This window comes from Muntiacus reevesi, chromosome 3 (assembly GCF_963930625.1).
Source record: "Muntiacus reevesi chromosome 3, mMunRee1.1, whole genome shotgun sequence".
Classification (NCBI taxonomy): Eukaryota; Metazoa; Chordata; class Mammalia; order Artiodactyla; family Cervidae; genus Muntiacus; species Muntiacus reevesi.
Genome location: NC_089251.1, coordinates 81,034,057 through 81,055,678, shown reverse-complemented (window position 1 = coordinate 81,055,678; position 21,622 = coordinate 81,034,057). Strand labels below are relative to the sequence as shown.

The window sequence follows — 21,622 nt, the reverse complement described above, 5'->3', positions numbered from 1 at the left end:
GATGCTGAGGACACATTTTCCGACAAATAAATGGAGATTAGGGCGTCCCTGGTGGTCCAGTGGTTAAGAGTCTGCCTGCCAGTGGAGGGGACATGGGCTCGGAAGATCCCACATGCTGTGAGGTAACTAACCCCACGTGCCACAACTATGAGTCAACACTCCAGAGCCCACAAGCTGCAACTACTGAGCCCACGTGCGACAACTACTGAAGCCTGTGCTCTGCAAGAGCCGCAGTGAGACGCCCGAGCCCTGCAACTAGAGAAGCCACCACTCACTGCAAACACAGAAAGTCTGCGTGCAGCAAAGACCCACTGCAGCCAAAAATAAAAAAAATTAAAAAAAGATTAAATCTTAAGAATCTCAGAAAAGTCTACTTAAATTATAAAATGAACATTCTAAAGTAGAACTTTGAATTCTAGAAGATGAGAACAGAAAATTCTGTGGTTTTTGAAGGAAGAAAGAAAGGCAAGCAGGAGGAAGGAATAAGAGCATATTACTTCCCTTCCTCATGTATAAAGTGACCTCAGTCAAAATTTTCAACTATGTAAATGCCATCTTTGACATCAGTGTCTCACCTTCCCCTCACTACTCCTTGCTATGTGGCCCTACGCATCTCCCAATGCAACACCTTCCCACAAAGCCTTGCCCCCTCCAAAACACACTCCATGTACTTAACCCACTGTCCCAGCTGCCACCCACTAAGATTCTCAATCTCTCATGAATTGAGAGAGATCGAACCCAGGTCTCCCACGTTGCAAGCAGATTCTTTACCAGCTGAGCTACAAGAACTACTTTTTACTTACCAATTTTAAAAACCAAATATTAGAACACAATTTAAACCAAGTACAAATTATCTGTATTATGAAGTCAAGTGGGCCTTAGGAAGCATTATTATAAACAAAGCTAATGGAGGTGATGGAATTCCAGCTGAGCTATTTAAAATCCTAAAAAATGATGCTGTTAAAGTGCTGCACTCAGTATGTCAGCAAATTGGGAAAAAGCAGCAGTGTCACAGGACTGGAAAAGGTCCATTTTCATTCCAATTGTAAAGAAGGACAAGACCAAAGAATGTTCAAACTACCAAAGAATGTTCAAATGTACAACTGCTTATTTCACATGCTAGCAAGGGTATGCTCAAAATCCTTCAGGCTAGGCATCAATAGTATGTGAACCAAGAACTTCCAGATGTATAAACTGGGCTTAGAAAAGGCAGACACACCAGAGATCAAATTGCCAACAATTGAACATAATTGATCAATTGTTGGATCATAAAGAAAGCAAGGGAATTCCAGAAAAACATCTACTTCTGCTTCATTGACTATGCTAAAGCCTTTGACTGTGTGGATTACAACAAACTGTGAAAAATTCTTAAAGAGATGGGAATACCAGACCATCTTAATCATCTCCTGAGAAACCTGTATGTTGGTCGAGAAGCAACACTTAGAACCTTACATGGAACAACTGACTGGTTCAAAATTGGGAAAGGAGTATGACATGGCTGTATATTGTCACCCTGCTTATTTAACTTATATGCAGTGTGTATCATGCAAAATGCTGTGCTGGATGAATCACAAGCTGGAATAAAGACTGCAGGAGAAATATTAACAACCTCAGATATGCAGATAATACCACTCTAATGGCAGAAAATGAAGAGGAACTAAACAGCCTCTTTAGAGAGGCTCTGTGAAAGAGAACAGTGAAAAAGATGGCTTGAAACTCAACATTCAAAAAACTAAGATCATGGCAACTGGTCCCATCACTTCCTGACAATTAGAAGAGGAAAAAGTGGAAACAGTTACAGATTTTGTTTACTTGAGCTCAAAAACCACTGCTGACAGTGACTGCAGTCATGAAACTAAAAGAGCTTGCTCCTTGGAAGGAAACTATAACAAACCTAGGCAACATATTAAAAAGCAAAGACATCCCTTTGCCAACAAAGGTCCATAAAGTGAAAGCTATGGTTTTTCCAGTAGTCATATACATACATATACAGTATGAGAGATGGACCATAAAGAAGGCTGAGCAGCAAAGAATTAATGCTTTTGAACTATGGTGCTGGAGAAAACTTTTGAGAGTCCCCTGGACTGTAAGGAGATCAAACCAGTCAATCTTAAAGGAAATCCTGAGATATTCATTGGAAGGACTGATGCTGAAGCTGAAGCTTCAATACTAGGGCTACCTGATGGGGAGGGCCGACTCATTGGAAAAGATGCTGATGCTGGGAAAGATTTGAAGGCAAAAGGAGAAGAGGGCAACAGAGGATGAGATGTTAGATAATAGTAAAGTTTAGGGAAGCCTCGCACACTGCAGTCCATGGGGTCGCAAAGAGTCAAACATGACTTTAGCAACTGAACAACAACAAAACAAATTATTTTTTGTAGAAAGAAGAAAACTTGATTTTACATAGAACAATGGACAAATATCAGGATATAAATCTGAATCTTACTGTATTACTGCTATGCCACACTGGCAATTTTCACAAATTGTTACCAGAGTGTACCAGTGCAGAGCCAAGCTGTACAGACTGAGAGAGGTTTTGTTGTTATTTGTTTGGCTGTTTTTTAGCTCCTGAAGCTCAAGGAAATCTCTGTCAAAACACTGTGGAAACACAAGTTAAGTCAAAGAGACTTCAGTGATTACACACACCAAGGAATACTTTGTTTGAAAAAAATAACAGCTTTGGAAAGTCATTCAACAAACATACTAATATAACCTTCAACAATCAAAAACAAAACCAAATAAAAACAAACAACAGAACAGCAAGCCCTGGGAAAAGGGAAGAATTTACTTTCAATAGTTACATACTATTCAAATGCCCAGTTTTAAGGAAAAAAAAAAAACCAACAGAATGGCACATTCAAGGGAACAAAATTAACTGAAAGAAACTGGCTAAAGAAGCCCAGACATCAGACTAACTTGACAAAAACTTTAAAACTGACTTGAATATGCTCAAAATGTTTTTTTAAAAAAGTAAACAGGGCCTAAGGGACTTGTAGGATAACAAGCAGACCAAAACATGCATTGTGGGAATCTCAGAAGGGGAAGCAGAGAAAGGGACAGAAAGAATAAGTAAAGAAGTAATGGCTGAAAATACCCCAAAATCGATGAAATACATTAATCTACAAATTTAAAAAGTTCAATAAAATCTACAAAGGATAAATTCGAAGATACCTGCACCAAGGCATATTATACACCAACTGTCTAAAAACAAAAACAAAACCATTAAAGCAGCAGGAGAAGCAATTCTTCCCATACTGTTCAGTTCAGTCGCTCAGTCATGTCTGACTCTTTGTGACCCCATGGACTGTAGCTCACAGGCTTCCTTGTCCATCATCAACTTGCGGGGCCTACTCAAACTCATGTCCATCAAGTCTGTGATGCCATCCAACCATCTCATCCTCTGTCATCCCCTTCTCCTCCTGCCTTCAATCTCTTCCAAAATCACGGTCTTTTCCAATGAGTCAGTTCTTCACATCAGGTGGCCAAAGTATTGAAGTTTCAGCTTCGGCATCAGTCCTTCCAATGAATAGTCAGGGTTGATTTCCTTTAGGATTGACTGGTTGAATCTCCTTGCAGTTTAAGGGACTCTCAACAGTCTCCTCCAACACCACAGTTCAAAAGCATCAATTCTTCGGTGCTCAGCTTTCTTTATAGTCCAACTCTCACATCCATACATGACTACTGGAAAAAACAGCTTTGACTAGATGGACATTTGTTGGTAAAGTAATGTCTCTGGTTTTTAATAAGCTGTCTAGGTTGGTCATAGTTTTTCTTCCAAGGAGCAAACGTCTTTTAATTTCATGGCTCCAGTCATCATCTGCAATGATTTTGGAGATCAAAAAAATAAAGTCTGTCACTGTTTCCATAGTTTCCCCACCTATTTGCCATGAAGTGATGGAACCAGATGCCATGATCTTAGTTTTCTCAATGTTGAATTTAAGTCAACTTTTTCACTCTCCTCTTTCACCTTCATCAAGACTCTCTTTAGTTCTTCTTCACTTTCTGCGATAAAGGTGGTGTCATCTGTGTATCTGAGATTATTGTTATTTCTCCCAGCAATCTTGATTCCAGCTTGTGCTTCATCCAGACCACCATTTCACATGATGTACTCTGCATAGAAGTTACATAAGCAGGATGAGAATATACAGCCCTGATGTACTCCTTTCCTGATTTGGAACCAGTTGATTGTTCCATGTCCAGTTCTAACTGCTGCTTCCTGACGTGCATACAGATTTCTCAAAAGGCAGGTCAGGTGGTCTGGTATTCCATCTCTTTAAGAATTCACCACAGTTTATTGTGATCCACAGTCAAAGGCTCTGGCATAGTCAATAAAGCAAAAGTAGATGTTTTTCTGGAACTCTCTTGCTTTTTCTATGATCCAGCAGATGTTGGCAATTTGATTTCTGGTTCCTCTGCCTTTTCTAAATCCAGCTTGAACATCTGGAAGTTTACGGTTCATGTGTAGTTGAAGCCTGGCTTGGAGAACTTTGAGCATTACTTTGCTAGCGTGTGAAATGAGTGCAACTGTGCAGTAGTTTGAAGTCCACCAGGGCTTCCCTGGTGGCTCAGAGGGTAAAGTGTCTGCCTGCAACGCAGGAGACCTGGGTTCGATCTCTGGGTTGGGAAGATCCCCTGGAGAAGGAAATGGCAACCCACTCCAGTATTCTTGCCTGGAAAATCCCATGGACAAAGAAGCCTGGTAGTCTACAGTCCATGGCGCTGCAAAGACTCGGACAGAACTGAGCGACTTCACTCACTTTTGAACCTTCTTTGGCATTGCCTTTCTTTGGGACTGGAATGAAAACTGACCTCTTCCAGTCCTGTGACCACTGCTGAGTTTTCCAAATCTGCTGGCATATTGAATGCAGGACTTTCACAGCATCATCTTTTAGGATTTGAAATAGTTCAACTGGAATTCCCTTCCCATACAAGGAGTCCTTAATAAGGTCAGCAACTTATTTCTTACTAGAAACCATGGATGCCCAAATACAGTAGGATGCATATTTAAGTGCTGAGAGAAAAAAATTTTCAACCAAGAATTTTGCATCTGACAAAACTGTCCTTCAAAATTAGGTACAATTTAAGATGTTGTCAGATAAACAAAAGCTAAGGGAGTTCAATATCATAAGACCTGCCCTACAAGAAATGCTAAAGATAGTCCTTCGAGTTGAAATTAAAGGACACTAAACAGCAACTCAAAGTCATATGATGAAATAAAGGTCTCTGGTATAGGTGAATAACACCAGCAAATAAAAAAACGGGCACTACTATATATTACTATATATATATGGTTTCTAACTCCATTTTGTATTTTCTATAGAATTTCAAAAGACAAATACATAAAAAATAATTATAAACCCGTGAGACTGGATACATACCGTATAAAGATATAATCTGTGACAACAACAATATAAGGGGGTAAGACTGAGCTGTTATAGGAGCAGAGCTTTTATATGCTACTGAAGTTAAGTTCATATCAGTGCAAACTATATTGCTATAAACTTAGGGAGTTAAATGTAATTCACAAGGATTACCACAAAGAAAATTTCTAAAAAATACACACAAAAGAAAATCAAAATGGTTCACTATAATAAAATGGGGGTGGGGGAGAAGAAGAAACCAGTATGTAATGGAGGAAATGAGCAACAAAAAAGGTATAGGATTTCACAACAACACAGAAGCAAAATGATGGCAGAGGTCCTTCCTTCTCAGTCACTTTTGTTGCTGTTTAGTTGCTAAGTCCTGTCTGACTCAGAGACCCCATGGACTGTAGCCTGCCAGGATCTTCTCACTACTTTAAATTTAATTGGGTTAAACTTTCTAATCAAAGCCAGAGACTGGCAGAACTGATTTAAAAACATGATTAAATTATATGCTGACTATAATGATCAATTTATACACAAAACCATAGTTTCAAAATGAAAAGATGGGAAAAGATATTCCATGAAAACAGAAAGTAAGAGTGTTAGTGTGGCTAATATCAGAAAAAATAGGCATTAGGTCAAAAACTGTTACACGAGACAAAGATGGACACTGTATGTTGAAAAAAGGGTCAATTCATCAAGAAGATAAAACAATGACAAAGCATATGTTAGTCTATACACACTACTATATATAAAATAGATAACTAACAAGAACCTGCTGTGTAGCACTCAGAACTATGCTCAATAACCTGTAATAACCTATAAGGGAAAAGAATCTGAAAAAGAACATGTGTGTGTGTGAGCTTCTTCACTCTCCTCCTTCACGCTCATCAAGAAGCTCTTAATTCCACTTCACCTTCTGCCATTAGAGTGGTATCATCAGCCTATCTGAGGTTGCTGATATTTCTCCTGGCAATCTTGATTCCAGCTTGTGATTCATCCAGCCCATCATTTTGCATGATGTACTCTGCACAGAAGTTAAACAAACAGGGTGACAATACACAGGCATGTCATATTCCTTTCCCAATTTTGAACCAGTCAGTTGTTCCATGTAAGGTTCTAAGTGTTGCTTCTTGACCAGCATACAGGTTTCTCCGGAGACAGGCAAGGTGGTCCACTTTCCTCTCTAAGAATTTTCCACAGTTTGTTGTGATCCACATAGTCAAAGGCTTTAGCACAGTCAACGAAGCAGATGTTTTTCTGGAAATCTTTTGCTTTCTCTATGAGCCAATGAATGTTGGTAATTTGAACTCTGGTTCCTCTGCCTTTTCTAAACCCAGCTTGGACATCTGGAAGCTCTCGGTTAATGTAATGCTGAAGCCTAGCTTGAAGGATTTTGAGCATACCCTTGCTAGCATGTGAAATGAGTGCAACTGTACAGCAGTTTGAACATTCTTTGGCATTGCCCTTCTTTGGGATTGGAATGAAAACTGATCCCATGGACTGTAGTCTGCCAGGCTCCTCTGTCCATGGAATTCTCCAGGTAAGAATACTGGAGTGGGTTGCTATCCCCCTCTCCATGGGATGGATCTTTCTGACCCAGGGATCGAACCTGGGTCTCCTGCATTGTAGGCAGATTCTTTACCATCTGAGCCACCAGTGAAGCCATATGTAGACACACACACACACACACACACACACACACACACACACACACACACACACACACACACACACACACACAGAGTAAAACTATTTTTATTTGCAGATGACAATCCTATATACAGAAAAATTCCAAAGAATGCACAAGAAAGATACCAGAATACCAGAGCTAGTGAATTAATTCAGCAAAGTTGCAGAATAAAACCAACACACAAAAAGCAGTTGGGTTTCAAGATAAACTGAACTTCATTAAAGTTGAAAGCTTTTGTGCAAAGGACATTATCAAGAAACTGAAAGTAGAGTTTTGGTTGTATTTGAATAAAAGAAAATATTTACAAGTCATATAGCCAATAAGGAGCTAACATCAAGAAGATTACAATGATGCCCTAAAATTTAACAACAAAAACTCAAACCACATAGGTTTTAAAAATGGCAGTGGACTTGAACAGACTTTTGCCAAAGAAAATATACGAGTGGCCAACAAGTACAAGAAAAGATGGCCAATATTATTAATCATGAGGGAAATGCAAGCCAAAATACAAAGAGGTATCACTTCACATAAACTAGGATAGTAATTAAAAAAAAACAACGGAAAACAACAAGGGTAAGAGAGGCTATGGAAAAATCGGAACCTTTGTGCACTGCTAGTAGGAATGTAAAAACGGTGCGATTGCTGCAGAAAGCAGTATAATTCCTCAAAAAGTTAAACATAGTTAAACATACAAACCAAATGTTAAACATATAAACGTTAAACAAGTTAAACATATAAACCAAATGACCCAGCGATTCCACTTCTAGGTGTATACCCAAAAGAACTGAAAACAGGAACTCAAATACTTGTATACCAATGTTCACTGCAGCATTCCTTACAGTAGCCAAAAGACAGAAACAACTCAAGTGTCCATCAACAGATGAATGAATAAACTAAATGGGGTATATACACAAATTATATATTATCTATTTATAATATATTTATATTAATATATTAATATGTAATGGAGTATTAGTAAGCCTTAAAAAGGAATTAAATTCTGATACATGCTACACCATGGATGAATCTTAAAACATTGTATTAACTAAAATAAATCAGATACAAAAGGACAAATATATGACTCAACTTACATTAAATACCTCGAACAGGCAAATTCATAGAGACAGAAAGTAGATTAGAGGTTATGGGGGCTGAGGGAGGAGGAAGTTAGGAGTTATTGCTTAATATGTACAGAGTTTCTGTTTGAGGTGATGAAAAGTTTTGGAAATAGACAAGTGGTGACAGTTGCACAATCTTGTGAATGTAGCTACTGGCACTGAATTATACATTTAGAAATGGTTAAAATGGCTAATTTTGTGTTTTATATATACATGTGAATATATATATAAAATATTCTAGCACAATAAGAAAAAAGTTATTAATTATATGTGAAGAAGTCAGAATCCTATCAGTCCTTACAACAGCTGTGAATGCAATTAGCAGTTAGTGCATTCCATTACAAACTACTGAGCCATACATAGAAATCAATTCACTTGTAAATGGTTTAGATTGTAATAAAATAGAAGATGGGACTTGTCTATATAAAAAGGGAAAATCTTGTTTCAGGAATTATAAAAGAATAACTAGAATTTAAGTCAGCTTATTCCAAAAAGTCTCTTAATTTAAAACAACTTTTTTTTAAATTCGAAGACTTGTTTTATTTTTAAAATTTTAAAATTTATATTTTTATTTTTAACCCTAAATCAAACTTTCTATAAACGAGAATCAGAGTGTTTTAACACATATGGAAAGATAACAGATTTCTTTTTATCACCAGATACAAGTTTCATAAAAGTAACAATTGAGGTATTAGTTTTCAGTTGTCTAGAATGTTTGTCATATAATACTCAACAAATCTGGTGAATAAAACCAAACCAGTCAAAATCAGTTTCCCTCATAGCTCAGTCGGTAAAGAATCTGCCTGTAATGCAGGAAACATGGGTTCTTTTCCTGGGTCGGGAAGATCCCCTGGAAAAGGAAATGGCAACCCACTCCAGTATTCTTGCCTGGAAAATCCCATGGACAGAGGAGCCTGGTGAGCTACAGTCCATGGGGTGGCAAGAGTCGGACATGACTTAGCGACTAAACCACCACCAGCAGTCAAAATCAGCAGGAAAGCAGCATTAAGGAAACTTTTCAAAATCATCTTCCCATTATAAATTTAAAATATCTACCTTAAAAATAACATCTGAGTAATTCAGGGTCCATAAAACTAAAACTTAAAATTATTTCTTTTCTCTGGTATATGCCTCCATCCCCAACTCCAACAGGTGATTCCCAGAATCTGACTTTATACATAACTTCTTTTACTGATCTGTGCTTGTCTACCTGAAGTAGCCCAGCCTAGAAAGTAAAGTCCACAGCACTCATCTTCATAACTGGGTGGCTGGCCTACTCAAGGTACTCCTGAAGTGCTCGAAGTACTCCTGATTCACTAGTTCATATTATAGGTATCATTTGCATGCTTTCTTTCATCTTTCTTGCTTTGTCATTTGGTACATTAAGGCTGAATATGAAATCAACTTGAATAGGAAATGCAAACTTTATTTGATAACTACTAAAGCAAACCACGGGTTTCCCCGGTGGCTCAGTGGTAAGAATTCGCCTGCCAATGCAGAAGATGTGGGTTTAATCCCTGGGTCAGGAAGATCCCTTGGAGGAGGAAATGGCAAGGCAGGCCAGTATTCTCACCTGGGAAATCCCATGGATAAAGAAGCATGGTGGGCTACTGTTCACAGAGGCGCAAAAGAATCAGACACAACTTAGCAACTAAACAACAACAACAAAGCAAACTGTGTACTATTAATGACAATTAAGTTACGACTTTTGGAACTCATCCTAAGGTATCTTTTAAAAAAAGAAAAAGCACAAGGAGCTTAAGGGGAACAAATTACCACTTTGGGGGGGGGGGGGGGAATACTGTAATTCAATTGTCCTGAATCAGGCAATTTATAGCCACAGAGATGACCATGGCTGGCTATGAGAATCAGCCTCTCAGATCTCTGACTCCAGGGAAAAATAACTGACTCTGGGCCCCAGCTGCTGCACTCTGAAATCCATCACTTTGCACGGAGGCCGTGCTTCTCACTGGCTGCTCCCAGTAAAGAGCACCACAGGCATACACTAAGGTGGCCCTGATCTTGGAAGATGAGAAATTTCTGTGATAGGCAACTTTTGCTCAAGAACTTCTGAGGTCTCAGTTAAACTTCCTTAGAACTACGATACCTTCATCCAAAGTCCCTTCCTTCCTCACCTTTCTCCCTCACTTGGAGTCAGACTTGCGTAGTATGATGACTGATGACTCTCCTTGCCTCCTTCCTCATTTTCTCTCGCAAGCACTTCTTCTAACAAACTTCTTGCATGCTTAACCCCATCCTGGCATCTGCTTCTCCCTTGAAGCATTACATGGTTTTTTTTTTTTAATTTAGCCATTTAAAAAATTATTTCTAAAGCATTACATTTGCTTCCCTATTTGCTAAAATAGGATACACCAAACAAATTCCAATGCCTTTGTCTGTTAAAAATCTCAACTAAGACCCACCTAACTCATTAGTAAGTATATTCTTAAAAGGACAAGATCAGAGCTACATACAAGTCAACATGTGTACTGAGCACCTGCTATACATGAGAAACATGCTAAGCATTGGAGGGAATACAAAGGTGAGTTGGTTCCTCTTGCTCTCAAATAACTCCCAATATAGAAGACAGAAGCCACATATACAAACTTTAAAGGGCAGATTTTCATTAAGTACTAAAATTGACACATAAAATACTAAAGAAATTAATGGTGGTGGTTTAGTCGCTAAGTCGTGTCCGACTCTTGCGACCCCATGGACTATAGCCTTCCAGGTTCCTCTGTCCATGGGATTCTCCAGCAAGAATACTGGGGTGGGTTGCCATTTCCTTCTCCAACGTATTAAAGAAATTAATAGATTCATTCTACTTAGGGGATGGAATTGTAGTAGAAAGCCTTTGTAGAGACAGCATTTGAAATGTACACTGAAAGACAGACTCTTCAGATTGTACCTGCCTATAATTAATAAGGACAGTCCAATAAAGATGCCTTTCATGCTTACATACTTGGCTACCCTCAATGTGTAAATTTCTCCCATCACAATTCTCTCACACCATGTTACTCCCAGAATACTGATGGTTTCTTAGTTCCCCTCCAAAGGTGCTCCTCCTCCCACTATTCCCCCTTTCATCACTACTGCCACTAAGACTCCTAAGCCAGAATCCTGGGAATCAACTTTGAAGCCTCTCTCACTACCCCATCGTTCAACCACCAATCTACTTTTAAAGCTAAAATCTGTCTACTCTTCTTTACCTCACAGCTACTGCTCTAGTCAAGAACAGCACTATCCCTTCTAAGAATTGCGGCAAAAGTCCCCTAACCTGCCTTCCTGCCTACAGTTCTACAGTCATTTAATCCATGATCCACAGAGCAGAGATCCTTTAAAATTCATATCTAATTATTAATACCTGGTTTAATACTCTTCAATAGTCCCTCACTGCTCACAAGATAAAATGCAGTAATTTCATTCACAAGAGCTGACCCCACACTTCAGGCTGAATAGACTCCAGCTACTCAGAATTCCTAAGATGCTGAGCTCCTCTTGGACTCCAGTGACTCTTTGCAACACCAACCCTTGGAAGACACATCCTCCTCATCCTCACTTAGTCAACACTCACTTCCACTAAAATGTCACTTCCTTCACTCCCAAACATAAGCATACTAGAATAGTCTCCTAGCTTCCTATTGCCATCCCAAGATCATTTCTACTCAGCCTTTTCCTTTATGATCTATGCCGTCTTTCCATTAACTGTTACCTTCAAGATGGAGAAGGAAATGGCAATCCACTCCAGTATTCTTGTTTGGAGAATCCCAAGGACAGAGGAGCCTGGCAGGCTACAGTCCATGGGGTCTCAAGAGTCAGATACAACTTAGCGACTAAACCACCACCAGCATTACCTTTAAAATCATTACTGTTTCATGCAGCAGTGTAGTTTTGCCAAATGTAAGTCTATGCAGAACCCCAATATGTAAAACAGCTAAGTTTCTCAGTCTAACACAAAGGGTTTCAAAGCCCTCTTCATTTCGCCTCCTTCTCCCCTAAGATAGTTATTCCCTAAAATCTAAGGTGCAGGAGACAAGTAGAACACCATTGTTTTGTATCATGCTACAAAGGAAGAAACACAGTACAGTGGAAAGACTTGTGTCTGAAGCTAAACAGACTTAAGTTCAAATCTTGGTTCTATTACAAGATTTTGAGCAATTTGCCTCTCTGAGGATCCATTTCCTCAGCTAAAAACTCAGTTGTAAAAATTACTACCTTGGAAAGTCAATGGGTGGAACAGAGATAAATATGCAAAGTACCAAGCATAGTGCCTAGAACACTAACACAAAGAAGAAACTCAAAAAAAAAAAAAAAAAAACAAAAAACCATCTGCTATGGCTTATCCAGGAATGTAGGTTAACATTCAAAGTCAATCAATGTGATTTACCATACTATTTACAGAATAAAGGAGGAAAAGCTTATGATTATTTTAAAAGACATAGAAAAACAATTTGACAAAATTCAATATCCACTTTAACTTCAGAAAACCCCAAAACTCAGAAAACTAAAAGTGGAAAGGGAAAACCTCAATCTGATAAACAGCATCAATGGAAACTAACAAATAACATCACCCTTAACGGTGAAATAAGACATACTTTTTCCCTTAAGATGGCAGGGATGACCACTTTCACTACTTTGATTCAACACTGTAATGGAAGTCCTAGTCAATAAAATAAGAAAAAGAAATAAATAAAATATCAGACTGTCTCTATTTGCAGATGACTTAATTATGTAGAAAATTCTATGGAGGGGCCTTCCTGGCAGTTCAGGGTTAAGACTCTGTTTCCAATGCAGTGGTGTGGGTTGGATCCCTGGTCAGGGAACTAAGATCCCACATGCTCCAGGGAGTGGCCCAAAGAGTCAAAATTCTATGAAATGTTTAAAACAACTATGAGCCAGGTCAAAGGATACAGGATCAATATACAAAATCAGCTACATGTTTCTATTTAATTAAAATATATGATCTTTATTAAACAACTTTTTGAGTTGTTTAATGCCTTTATTTTTAATGCATTTTTAGCATATCAAAGGACCCACTGATGCTTATTTAAGGACTTCCAATTGATAACAATATAAAATTTCTGAAATTCCCTCTCTTTTCCCTTAGAAGTCTCTTCTTTTCATCTCCCATTTGGACTAAATTCTCTCTAGGCCTGAGCACATCTGTCACCCTGCAATTTCTCTTTATTGCTCTCCAAATTTTCACCTATTGTTTATATACCCATTAACAAATAACCGGAAAATAAAAAATTTTAAAACAATTTACAATAACATCAAAAAACAAAATATTTCAGGTTAAACTTAACCAAAGACATATAAGACTTCTACACTCAAAGTGTTTCTGAGAGAAATTTAAAAGTCTAAATAAATGGAGACATATACCACTTTCATGAATCCAAAGACTTGCTATAGTTAAGATGCCAATTCTATCCTGTTATCTACAGAATAAGTGAAATTACAATTAAAATCTCACCAAGATTTTTGTTAGAAATTGACAGGATGGTTCAAAATTTGTACTGAAATACAAAATCTAGAAACAATAAAATAATTATTTTAAAAGGAGGACTTGCACTACCTAACTTTAAGACTTACTATAAATCTACAGTAATCAATAGTGTGGAATTGGGGGAAAGATAAACAAGACATCAATGGACTAAAAGAGTCTAAAATATATACAAATTTACTTTATATACTACATATTTAAATATACATTTACATAAATATATAATATATATTCATTTAATTTTCACAGAAATAACAAAATCCAACAGGGAGAGGAAAGTATCGTCAACAAACAGTTCTGAAATAACTAGATATGAGCATAAAAAAAGAAATCTCAATTCCTACCTCGTATCATATAGAATTAATTTGAAATGGATCACAGGTCATGTAAAAGCTAAAACTATAAAGCTTTTAGAAAATAGCCTTGGGATCATGTGTTCATGACTTGGTGGCAGGCAAGAGGTTCTGAGACAGAACACAGCGACCTTAAAAGAAAAAAATCTGATAAACTCGACGCCATCAATATTAAAAACTTTTGTTTATCAAAAAACACCATTAGACTAGACAAGCCACAGACCAGAAGAAAATATTCATGAAACATATATCTGATAAAGGACAGTTAACCATGATATACAAAGAACTCTTAAACTCAATACTATAAAGAAAAACAGCCCAAATTTTTAAATGGGCAAAAGATTCACACAGACATTACACAAGAGAAGACACACGAATAACCTATAAGAACATGAGTGCTCAGTATCATTAGTCACCAGAATAATACAAATTAAAACCATGATGAGATACCACTACACACCCATCGAAATTACTAAAATTAAAGACTAATAACATCAAATATTGGTAAGAATGTATAGCAACTGCAACTCTCATACACTGTTGGTGGGAACATGAAATGGTACAACCATTTTGAGAAAGGGTCTGGAAGTTTCTTATAAACCTAACAGACATTTACTCTATGAGCCATTTCTCCTGGTATTTACCCAAGAGAAATGAAAACATTTCTACAACACGAGCTATAAGAACGAACATTCATGGTAGCTTTATTCTCAACAGACCCACACCGGAAACCTCTCAGGTGTCCATCCATTTAATAAACTTTGACATAGTCATATGACAGGAAAAAAAAGACTGAATTCTTCATTAAACACAACCTCAAAAGCCTCACCAAAAATATATACTGTACAATTCCATTTATATGGGATCTACAACACACAAGATTCATCTATGGTGATAAAAGGTCTGAAGAGCAGTTGCTTCTGGAGGCTGGGGGCAAGAAATGACTGAGAAGGCACACGAGGAAATTTTCAGGAGTGCTGGTAATATCCCATATACTGGCAGAGGCTTGGGTTGTATTCATTTGCCAAAACTCATTAAATTGTACAATTAACATTTGTGTATTTCACTGTACATAAATTTTACCTGAAAAACAAAAAGAACTGTAAACAGAGTGAACACTAAGTTAATGATATGCAAGTTGACGTGTTTAAGGGTAAAGTGTACTGATGTCTATAACTTACTTTGAAATCCTTCAAAATGTTAAGATGGATTGGTAGATGAATAGGCATGTGATAAAGCAAACAGTAAAACAGTTGTAAATTATAGAATCCAGGTGGGTATATGAGTATTTACTATGCAACTCTTTGAACTTTTCTGTATATCTGAAATTTTTCATAATAAAATGCAAAACTTGATTACAAGACAAATAAATATATTCTAAAATGAAGGGCACAGCTTTTTTCTATTCTAGCTATAGCTGTAATAAAAAATTATAGAGTAGTTGCCACTTATTATTTGGTTGGAGCATCGTCACTGCCTTCTTCCTCTCCACTACAACAAACATCATAATCCTTGTGGAATCCATCCTCATCCATGCATGCAATCCACCATTCAACACACCAGTTCAGAGCCCCTGTCTCATCTTCCTCATTTCTAGAATCTAAAACTCCCAAATGTATTTATCACCATCTCTAATCATAATTCCTTAGCTGCTCCCCTTACCCTCCTCTTACAACTCATTAAGATTTCTAATCCATGGAGCTCTCATTTACACCTCCATTATCTCTCTTATAGCTTAACTTTCAATCTTCTGAAATATCCCTGTTTTCTTCATCTCTACTGCAGCCACAAGCAACCAATAATCCTTCTTTACCCCTTTACCTGACTGATGGGTGCTGCAGGAAGAAAATCTCACAACCAGCAGGCCAGTGAATGCTCTTCAAACCTACAATGTTCTCCACACTCCGCACTGCTCAGCAATCCTCTCTAATTCACTGGTTGGCTCCTCCTCCCGACTCCACAGCAGCAATTCCAAAACTTAAGCTCCTTACTTATTTCTCTTTACTCGCTATATGTTAAAGGATCTTGTCTTCCATCATGAAAATTGAGGCTACCTAGCATGAACTACCTGCTCCTCAACCTACAAACCCATTTTATATATTTTTGGTGAGGCTTTTGAGGTTGTGTTTAATGAATAATTCAGTCTTTTTTTTTCCTGTCATAGTTAGATTTACTACTATTTTTCAGGTACTTTATTTGACTTTTCTATAGCCTGACACAGTTAATGACACTTTCCTTGAAACTCATCCATTCTCAGCTTCTCGGACACTAGGGTCTTATTCTTTCTACCTGACTCTTTCCTTCTTAACCTCCTTCACTCACTCCTTGCCCTTTGCTCTTTCCCTACACCCTATTGTTCATTTTATTCCTCCAGTTCTGATGCCAGCCTAATTTCATTCTTACTTATCATTTTCAGTGGGTGGCCTCATTCACTTTTGAAAAACACCTTCTTTGAGGTACAATTAACACACAATAAATTGTAAATATCTGAGCTGTATAATGCGTTAAATTTTAATACGCTCCTCAGGAGGCTCACTGGTAAAGAATCTGCCTTCCAATGCAGAAGTCGCAGGAGACACAGGTTTGATCCCTGGGTCGGGAAATCCCCTGAAGGAAGAAATAGCAACCCACTTCAGTCTTCTTTGCCTGGAAAAGTTCATGGACAGAGAAGTCTGGTGGGTTACAGTCCACCGGGTCAAAAAGACATGACTGAGCACACGCAAGAATGCATGCATATGCTCCTGAAAATGTTAATACAATCAAAAAGACAAATGAACATAAATGCCTCTCTCCCAAACAACTACTGACTTGTTTTCTGTCACTGTAGATGCATTTTTCTATAATTTTACAGTATATACTATGGTGTTTTGGGTAGTAGGGGGTGTTACCAGCTTAATTATTTTGAGCAACGTTGTCTCATATATCAATAGTTCATTCCTTTTTACTGCTGAGAAGTATTCCAATGTATGGCTATATCACAATTTGTTTATACATTGACCTGCTGATGGACATCTGGACTGTTTCCACTTTTTGCTGAAGAGAACTGCCATGAGCATTCTTCTGTAACTCTTGAATGGATAGCTTCCTCTATCTCATGGCCCCACCCACACACCTAGAAGTCCCAAATCTGTTTCACCAGATACCAACAACCAATTGCCAGTCCTACAAGTCCACCTGGATAACCAGAAGGGACTTTAACAAGTTCAAAACTCATCTTATAATGCTACTCCTTCCACCCAACAGGTACTCCTCCTACATTCTCTATCCTGGCTAAAGGCAATCAAACCAGAAACTTAAGAGTCCTCCTACGCTTACCACTTACCCCAATCACTGTGAGTTACTAGATCCCGTCAATTCTGCCTTTTAAACATCTCTCAACTATATAAAATCCATCTCCACACTTTGATCCTAATTCAAATGCACCCTTAATTCAAACATATATCATCTCCTGGCTGGACTATTAAACTAGCTTTCTAACTTTTCTCCTTACCTTTGGTCTCATTCTTCTGCAATCCATTTTCTATTCCATGGCCAAAGTGGATTTTCTAAAATCAAAATCTGATGTTATTCCCCTATTTAAGGTTCCTCAATGACATCTATCCCCTCAAAATAAAAATCATTCTCCTTAGCTTAACATTAAAAAATTTTCTATAAACTACTTTTCCCTCCAAACTCATCCTCTGCCACTTCTCATCATATTAGAACTTAGTCATTTCTGGATAATGTCAATTCCCTTTTCATCCTTACTGCTGAGGGCAATACTTGGTCTGCAGTAGGCACGACAGACTTATGCAATAGATAAGATAGGACTTTAACAGATGGGATGCATTGAGACCTTCTGGGAATTTTCAGGAAAAGAGGTAGTCCTGTCTGGCTGAAGCATAAAGTATATGAAAGAGTATGGTAGGCAATCCATTCAGAAAAGCAGGATGAAGCCAGATCACTGACAAGTCTATTTCAAAGAATACACACTTCATTCTATGCCCTGAAAAGACATCGATGGTTCTGAACAAATGTGTGACATATTCAGAAGTGTGCTATAACTTCTGAAATCTGAAAAACAGGCGAAGTGGGGGCAGTGAACTCAGTTAAGAGGCTATAGTAGTAGCCTGGGAAAGTGGACCCAAGCGTAGTTGGAGTAGAAGGGAATTGATTAAATGAACACGTCAAGGGAAATGAACCTACAAGCTCTTCCTGGGTGTGGACAGTCAGAGATGACATCGAAGTCTTGAGCCAGTCAAATGAAATAATACAGCTATGAAGAGAAAAAAAATTTTTAAATATTAAGTGGAAGGGAGGAAGATGATGGTTTTGCTTGGCTATTCCCTACCCACTCATTCAAAGTTAAGTGCCAACTAAGGTGTCAGACACTGTATACATGGAGGATGAAATGAGGGTAAAATAGTATCCCCGTTCCCAAGGACCATCCAATCTAATTTGGGTGGTGAACTTAAATAGGAAAAAAATAGGAATTGTTAAGTGCCTGGGTAGGGTCGTGTCTGACTCTTTGCAACCCCGTGAACTGTAGCCCATGAGGCTCCTCCGTCCATGGGATTCTCCAGGCAAGAATACTGGAGTGGGTTACCATTTCCTTCTCCAAAGGATCTTTCCGACCCAGGGATCGAACACAGGTCTCCTGAATTGCAAGCAGATGCTTTAACCTCTGAGCCACCAGGGAAGCCCTGCTAAAAGAACAGTCAGACTAAAAATAAAAGAAAGACTATCCAATTCAGGCCTGAGGATCTGAGAACAGATCTGAGGTCCAGTGAGCCCAGAGGATGAGCAGTGTTAGGCCAGGCCAAACGCAGTTCAGGTGAAGAAAAGAACATATCCAAAGAGCCCCAGGCTAGATAACACAAATTGATGCATTTGCAAACTACAATAAGCCTAAAGGAAGATACGGAGGTATCCACATGAAATATCTAACTTGTCTTTAATGGCTTAAAATCATCTTTAGTGGGTATCTTAAGTGGGAATTGGAAGAAATCTCACACATCAACTAGATTTTCACCCCCTCCCATCACTTCTACTGCCATGCAAGGGTATCTCTGCTTAAAGTCAAAGCAGGGTTATGTAAATAAGCAAAGAGAACTGGTGGGGACTATGGTCAATCAGAGACAGATGGGCAGCCATTTACTCAGCTCCAGCAGCTCACTGCCCTGCTTGAATGCTGGCCCACTGTGGAGAGATCTTCCCATTCTCCAAGAAAAGTTCAAGATTCAGATTTTATGTAGTAACACCCATTTAAAAACACTGGCAATTCCATTAAAAACAAAACAACACTATGCCAGCCAAACAAAATGTTCCTGTGGACAGATTTCAGCAAGAGCCACCAGTGTGGCAGAGGTAGACCTGGTCTGCTAACTCCTACGATGTTCATCTCACTGCTTCATAGGACCCTCAGCTGATAGGGTTTCATGGTGATTCCCCTGGGATAGGAGTTGCTTGCTTCCAAGCAAAACAGTCCCAAGCTGATAGTGCTTTATGAGTTCTTTTATATATTTTCAATAATTTTTGTCTCCTCCCCACCCCGCCCCCACCTTGGTCAGGATACCTGCTTCTGGAATCACGGAGACTTCCTACTCCTCAACTACTACAAGCTAAGATGGCAAGCTCGCAGGTAAAGCGAAAGTAAACAGTGAGAGCCGACAGGATTTCTAATGAATAAAGTCCGTAAGGCATATGGCACACCATTACTCTTCTTAGAAAACAGTATCAGAGATGTCTGTGACTAATCAGACACCTGAACAAAAAAGTCAGTAAGTTGCATGTGAAATACACCAGCAGATTATGCTAACAAACCAAACAGCTTCCACTGTAAGATATCAAGAGAGGGAGAACAGGACAAAAGGGAAAGTAAAAGTTGCTGGTCTCTGAGAAATATCAAACACCTTTTAAAAGCATAAATGTTTAGGAGAAAGGGTACCCTATAATCTCAAATCTGAGTGAAGAGCAAAATTATTTTTTAACCAGATCCCATGAAACATTTTTTGAGAAATGACGATTTAGATACCTATTAAAACAGTAAAGCTACCCCTGTATTTATAAGGTAAAAGGAAAACAAAAATACTGACAGGCTTTATTATATTCATACAGACATCAGTTGCTGACGTTTTAATGTATCTACTAAGTCACAACATTGCTTTAGAAGCTTTGAAAATGTAACATTTCATAATTACACTAAAACGTGTAAAAGTACAGATCACGGGGTATATAACTTTCGGTAACAATGTGGCAAGCTCGAAGAAACAGAACTGCTAAAATTTCTAATCAACAAACCGAATGACAGGACCAAGGTTTTGAGAGAGAGAAAGACGTGGGAGTGGGGGTGGGGGGAGGTGGGGAGGGGGAAAGAACGGGAGGGAGGGAGGGAGGAAGGGGGAAAGAAAGAAGGGAAGAAAACAGTGGCATGTGCACCCGCCCCTGTAAATCGGAGGAATGGGGGAATTCAGGGGAATGAAGTGATTACGAAGGGCAAGCAAAGCAGGCCATCCATGTTCCTGCTGGCAGGCGAGCTCTGCAATTACTTAGGGCAAGCGTTATGGCCAGAGTTTCGTGAACCCACTAGCACGAACATACTGGACACCTAAAACCGGACGCTGACAGCAGCTCCGAGAAAGCACAGAGAAGGCAGAGAAGCGGCCTGCTTTGACCTCCAATGAAAACTGAGGCTCCTCCAACTCTCGTCTTTGAATCAGGGGCAGGGCAAGCTTTCAGCGGTTGGATTCTTCGGACAAACTCTCCCTGGCTCCCTGCGGCCTTCCCACACGCCACACGGGGTGACTGTCAACACCGAGAGCCAACGAGTGCGGGGGAACCTCTCGGGGTGTGCCGTCCCTTCTGGGAGGCGGTGAGACCGGGAAGAAAGACGGCCCCGCGCGCCCCGCCTCCCCAGCCCTTCCCGACCCGGGCCCGGTGCTCTCGCCCAGGCTGCCGCCGGGGAGCGGGGTCTCGTGCGCGCCTCACCTTTTTCAGCGCAGGCACCAGCAACCCCCGCCACTTGGGCGCGTTCTCCTCGCTGAAAAACTCGTACGGCAGCTGCTGCGCCTGCATGGTGCCCCCGGGGCGCCTCCGGGCGGGGAGAGGGGCGGCGGCGGCCGGGCCGGGGAGCCGCGAGAGGGTGAGCTCGCAGCGCGGAACAGGGCCGCGGTGCCACCGGACGGCCCGGCCCCCTTGGGGCGCCGAGCGGCCGGGCTAGCCCCGGAGAGGGGGCTGAGGGGCGAGGCCCGCGCCCGGCCACCCACCCGACACAGGCACCAGCCGCGGAGAGCGAACGCAGCCCGGAGGCGGCGGTGGCGGCATCCCGCACCACCGCCCCGGGGCCGGGCCCCCTACCCCCTCCCCGGCCCGCCGGCGCCGCCCCGGGTTGCCCTCCGCCGCGGTCGCCGCCCGCCCGCCGGGACTGCGCTCCCGAGCCCGGCCTGGCCCCGCGGCGGAGCCGGCGGCTGGGGGAGGGCTGTGGAGGGACGCTCCGGCCGCCGCGCCCGCTCCCCGCGGCGGGGACCCCGAAACGCCGGCGACCCGGGGCGGGGCGGAGCTGGGCGCGGGGTCTAGCGGGGGAGGGGAAAGGCCCGAGGTCGTCGTTGGGGAAT

The 21,622-nt window shown here is 40.2% G+C and overlaps 1 protein-coding gene across 5 annotated transcripts in view; it reads right to left on the bottom strand.

Moving 5' to 3' along the window:
• SOS1 (SOS Ras/Rac guanine nucleotide exchange factor 1) overlaps nucleotides 1–21,215 on the bottom strand; it is a 125,189-nt gene extending 103,974 nt beyond the window's left edge. For 3 of the 5 annotated variants that reach the window (XM_065929397.1, XM_065929398.1, XM_065929402.1), the window contains exon 1: nucleotides 20,997–21,215. In XM_065929397.1, coding sequence (XP_065785469.1) covers nucleotides 20,997–21,083 — 87 coding nt within the window. In that variant the 5' untranslated portion in view covers nucleotides 21,084–21,215. Of the gene's footprint in view, nucleotides 1–17,520; nucleotides 17,576–18,215; nucleotides 18,227–20,996 lie in introns of those variants that run through there. The other 2 variants (XM_065929399.1, XM_065929401.1) reach the window with 2 other exon arrangements.
• Nucleotides 21,216–21,622: the final 407 nt, after the last annotated feature.